General features: G+C 43.7%; 1 protein-coding gene across 1 annotated transcript in view; it reads right to left on the minus strand.

Moving 5' to 3' along the window:
* Positions 1-443: 443 nt before the first annotated feature.
* The window catches only part of otx2b (orthodenticle homeobox 2b), a 5,903-nt gene continuing 877 nt past the window's right edge, over positions 444-5,469 (minus strand). The window contains exons 2-4 of the mRNA XM_036594106.1: positions 3,758-3,965; positions 2,370-2,521; positions 444-2,150 (exon numbers count right to left, since the gene is read on the minus strand). Of these exons, the coding sequence (XP_036449999.1) occupies positions 1,500-2,150; positions 2,370-2,521; positions 3,758-3,854 (900 nt within the window). The 5' untranslated portion in view covers positions 3,855-3,965 and the 3' untranslated portion in view covers positions 444-1,499. The remainder of the gene's footprint in view (positions 2,151-2,369; positions 2,522-3,757; positions 3,966-5,469) is intronic.

Raw genomic sequence — 5,469 nt, forward strand, 5'->3', positions numbered from 1 at the left:
TGTGCTCGCTTCAAGGTGGCCGTAAAAATGTTACAGTTAAAAAACGGATTTAACGGAATTACTGTTAATTTATAATTGGTTTTATCGCCCAAACAAAACGCTATTTTTTATTGTTTAACTAAATGTATCTCCAGATTATTCGACAATATAAGACCAATTCATACAAATACATTTTTAAAATTAGGTAAATTTACTCTTTTACATCTTTTTCAACGCTGCAAAACTAATCTATATTCTTCCTGGTGAAAACACAAAATTCGATTTTTTTAATTTATTTTTTTAAACGAGTCAATTAAAAAAAGAATTCGCCATAATAAGTAAACTATTCTACACTAGTTTAACTTTCCAGCGTCCAACCGTTTAAATGCACACACACGCACACACACACACATGCGATTAGACATGTTCTGAAGCCCTCCAATCAGACTGAATACGTTTAAATATGGAGTCAGATCTGAAATCATTTATTAATATTCTCTGCAATGGTGGGACCACATTAGCACTCCAGACAAGTTTAAGATCCACATTGGAGGTCGCGGACGGTAGGACGCTGCAGACCAGTGGAGAGCCAGTCCACAGAGCCCCCAGCTCTCCAGTGTCCATACGAACTGGTCTTTGTAGAGGTCCAGCTTCGATCAATTCCAATAAGTGACTAATATCATTTGCCGTACTGGTTCTTCAAAGGAGGAAAAAAAAACGTGAAAAATCTATTAAAATCACAGCCGAGTCTTCGCGGTTCGCGAGGGAGCTCACAAATTGCATACAGTTACAACAGATCACAGTTTCGAAGGCTAGCACAGATAAAAAAAACACATATGTACCATTTATAGAAGACACACATTGATTGTCTCTTAAAAACTACATATTGATTCCTTATAAACACTTTTTTTTCTTAAATAAAGTAGTGCATCCAGGTCGCCACGGGAGGCGTTCAGCGCGGGCGCGCACGCGCACACACACACACACACACACGCACACTCATTCTCTCACTCTCTCTCTTTCATCGTCCTGATGGAAGTGTCTCTCGTCTTGCCAACGTGGAAACCGGTCGGCGAGCTGTAAGAGGCTTTAGAGGAACCTGCCTTACCAAACACTTCACCCAAACACTGGGTCCTTTAACCTTTAGGATGGTTCTCGTTTTTCTTTTTTTTGTGTTCCTTCTGTTTTTTTCTCGGGTGAGGGTTTGTTCCGTGGCTGTGATCTAAGTTATTACAGATTCACTTGGACTCTTTTCCTTCAACGACTGCCTGCGGTCGCACAGCCCGTTCATAATGACTTTATGACCGTGTCACGCACACCTGTGAGTCAGTGCACCATCCATCCATCCGTCTTAGTTTCACGCAGCACGGAACACTTTCAATTTGTTTTTGTGTACAAGTGTTTTGGAAGCATGGCAGGTCTGTGGTGTCTGTTGTGTCGTCTTTTTTTATTATGATCTTAGTGTCTCAGTGTTTGTTGTTGTTTGCTGTTGTTGTTGTTTTTTTGGACGCTCCTCGCTCTCACAACACCTGGAACTTCCAGGACGAAGTCTGATCTTTGTAATCCAAGCAGTCGGCGTTGAAGTTGAGCTTCCACGAGGACGCCTGCTCCTTGTAGTCCAGGCAGTCGGCACCGGAGCCGAACCCCAGGCCCGAGGCGCCGTAGCCCTGCGTGGCCGCCGCCTGGTTGAGGTGACCGCTCACCGCGCCGCCGCCTCCGCCGCCTCCCATGGGGCTGAGCGCCGAAGCCGGGCCGGACAGCTGATGGTGGTGCATGGGCGCCAGGTACGAGCCGCAGTCTACGCCGCCGAAGTAGGCGGAGGCGGAGCCCGCGTAGCCCTGCCCGTAGCCGGACGCCTGGGTGTACGTCATCGGGTAGGAGCGCTGCATGCACGACGAAGACGTGGAGAGCGCGTCCGGCAGCGGCGAGATGGACGCCGGGCTCCAGATGGACACAGGCGCCGATGCTGTGGTGGTGGACGCGGCTGCCTGCACGGCAGACACGGTGCTGCTGGCGGGCGGTGTGAACTGGCCGGCGCTTGCGCCGCTCTCGGAGCTGGCCTCACGCGCCGGGGAGCTCTTCTTCTTGGCCGGACGCACCTTGTTCTGGCCGCCGTTCTGCTGCTGCTGCTGCTGCTGGCGACACTTCGCCCTGCGATTCTTGAACCAAACCTGGGAAAAAAACAGGAGGACACGTTAAACAGGATAATACAGGCATTCAAGCCGAGCAAAGAGTCTCTGCTTTTCAAAAAGCAAAAGAGTCCCAGTAAAAACACATAATGCACCTCAAATCCGAGCACTTTAGGGCAAACATCACATTTCAACAGTTCCACATCTTTTCCAGCGCAGATATGCAAATATCAGTTCACTCTCCCTGTTTCTGTTACTGACCTGTACGCGGGACTCAGGCAGGTTGATCTTTAGCGCCACCTCCTCGCGCATGAAGATGTCCGGGTAGCGCGTTTTGGCAAACAGCGCCTCGAGCACGTCTAGCTGGGCGCGGGTGAACGTCGTCCTCTCCCGCCTCTGCTTTCGAGGAGTAGCTGTTTAGGGGAAACAAAACAAAATCAGTCACATAATAATAATAATAATAATAATAATAATAATAATAATAATAATGACTTTCAGGAATCTATAAAAATGATGAACGATATAGATATAGCAATTATAAAGACAATGTATCTCTAATAATAATAATAATAATAATAATAATAACAACAACGTATGCATATATATGCAGAATGGCCATCAGAACAGCATTCATACAAAGCTCCATTCACTCAACAACACAACTCTCTAAAAAGTAATGTGTAAATAACAGCACACTTCCTTAACACTTTTGTCTCGTATTATTTTATGATTTAACACATTTAATGATTTAACACAATCTTTATTAAAAACAACACAAAATGTTTGGACAGAAATATTTGAACACATTTTGTGTTAAAAGTAACTCAAAATGTGTGTCTCCAACTGAACACAATCAACTGATGTGTCTAGTTAGAGATAAAATGTGTTATTTTTTTACACTTCTGTTTTTAGAGCGAACATCAAATACGACTGTGGCGCATGAAAGCCGCCAAACATACATTTGCTCTCTTTACTTCTTCATGCTTACGAATAAAAAGGTTTGCTGACTTTAATCATAATTAGAATACTTTTAAAGCTGATTATTTAATTCATGCAAAAAGTTAAAGAAAATGTTTGTTTGACAATTAAAAGTTTCAGACTTTTTCTCTAATCCCACTGAAAATCATGCGGAGGCACCGACAGGCTAAACATCTTAAAACGCTTAAAAACGCCTAATTTAATCCATACAGTTAAAGGAAAATCTGATGACTGAAAGTGCCTGATTTATTTTGATATTTTATCTTAATTTCAATAAGGTACTTGGATTCTTTTAAACTATATCTAAATAATTAATTTTGATTTCTGAATTTTTTCTCAAGTAATTATATGCGGATTCCCTTTAGTTTCTTAACTTTCTAATAACTCTTAGTGATCAACTGACCACAGAACCGCTGGCGCCTCATCTGAATTAAAAGATACCAATTAACCCGTTTAAAATATTTTTTTATTGTTGGTATAAGAATATAACAAACCATTCGAATCATTTGTTAAACGACAGTCTAGACAGATCGGATTGTGAATTTAAATGAAATGGATCATGGATTGACCCTGAGAAGAAGTATCGTAATCCATGTATAAGACAGAGTGAAACTGTAAGACTTGCCACAGTCATAAAGTCAGAGTGAACTCTTTTCAGGGTCTCTGCTCACCTGGGTATCCCACGGACGGGTGCAGGAGGTCCATCCCGGACGTGGTTAAACTCAGCCCGTTCACCGTGTAAGGTGGTTGCTTGAGATACGACATCATGCTAAAGTTGGTGCTGGAGGTGAAGTTGGAGAAAATGTTGGAGCTCGGTTCTGTCCGCTCTTCTTCTCCTGGTTGCTGCCTGCGGCTGCTCTTCGCTCCAGGCTGCGAGCCCTGCTCCCAGAAAACCACACACACACACACAAGCAGAGATGGTCACCAACGGTGAGCTGACGGAGCCTCTCAGGCTGGGAGTCTTAACGGGGAATAAACGCAGTCCACGGCGCAACGTGCTCTTAAAGCTCCTCCGGACCTCCAGCTGGCCTCGTGAAGGGAGCGAGGCTCATCTTGGCACCCCCCACCCCACCCCGTCATCATCCCTCCCCCCTTCACCCTCTCTCCCCATCGACCCCAAAAAAAATGTAACATCTAATTGCAACAAGTCCCCACAATGCACAGAACCACAGCCTTTCTAATGTGCATACAGCGAGAAATAACGATTTGCATAGGAACCAGGCTAATTGTCTCAAGCATAAGGGAACTGATTGGAGGCCATTTGTGGCAACAAAGGCCGCTGTTAGTCTGATAAATAAGGCCGATAACAAAAGCCCTACTGGCGAGAGGCAAAAGGGAACAATACGAGAAGACCTCATCGTTCCCCACTCAGTGGGCGTACAGTGGCCATTAAATTAATGAATGCACCCATAATGATGTGTTTTAGTATCCCTACTATCTTCGTGAATGTCAATGGGACTATTTGACTAACGATAGGTAACAGTGTTTAATGACTCGGCTGGAGAATTCGGTCATCATTAACACCTCATTCAAGGCCTCTCTAATTGGATTTTTGAGTTAGAGATGAATTGAAGTGCTTTAGGGTTAAAAGGTAAAGTAAACTAACATCTCTGAATCGTAACTATTGGATGGCATCAAAAAAAGTAAGAGCGTGAAGTTTTTTCCAGGCCGAACTACAGTTGGTTTCCATTTCATTTTATTACTGAATGGAAATCACTAATGCACGAAGAAGAAAAAACCTGTTTTCAAAGCTCTAGTCTGCTGTTAGATTAAAGAGGCTGGATGATCTTATTTTAATTCCAATAAGGACAAAACAAAGTTGTTCAAATTGCTATTTCGTCGGTGGAAATTCCCAAACGAGTCGAGGCGAATATTAAAGTGGGAGCCCCCTCACTGTAGCCTAATTACTGAGGAGCTGGGGGTGTTTTTTAATATCCAACGGTTTTCCCCCTCAATCTGTCACTTAAAACATGCCTCGTCTACCAGTTGCACAAGCGCTCAATAGTAATTACCTCATCCAAGAATTAATTATGATAAATGTTTTTGTTGATAAATTAACGAGATAATCCGGATGGCACGCGCTCCCCTAATTACTGGACGCTACCCTTCAGCTGAACATTTGGCCTCATTGATTCGGTGCAGGACGACAAATCTCTCTCTCTCTCTCTCTCTCTCTCTCTCACACACACACAAACACACACACACTCACTCGCGCACACACATCAACTCCTCTTTCATTTTAGCGTTGTTCTGTGTTAAATAATGTAACCCTATTAGCTCAACTAAATATTTCTGTTTGTAGTTCGGAATATATATCATCTTTTTAACTGCGCGAGTTCAGTGAGTGCAGCATGTCCAGCAGGCCCGTAACAGCGGGACGCCT

This window comes from Colossoma macropomum, unplaced genomic scaffold (genome assembly GCF_904425465.1).
Source record: "Colossoma macropomum unplaced genomic scaffold, Colossoma_macropomum, whole genome shotgun sequence".
In the NCBI taxonomy this organism is placed as follows: domain Eukaryota; kingdom Metazoa; phylum Chordata; class Actinopteri; order Characiformes; family Serrasalmidae; genus Colossoma; species Colossoma macropomum.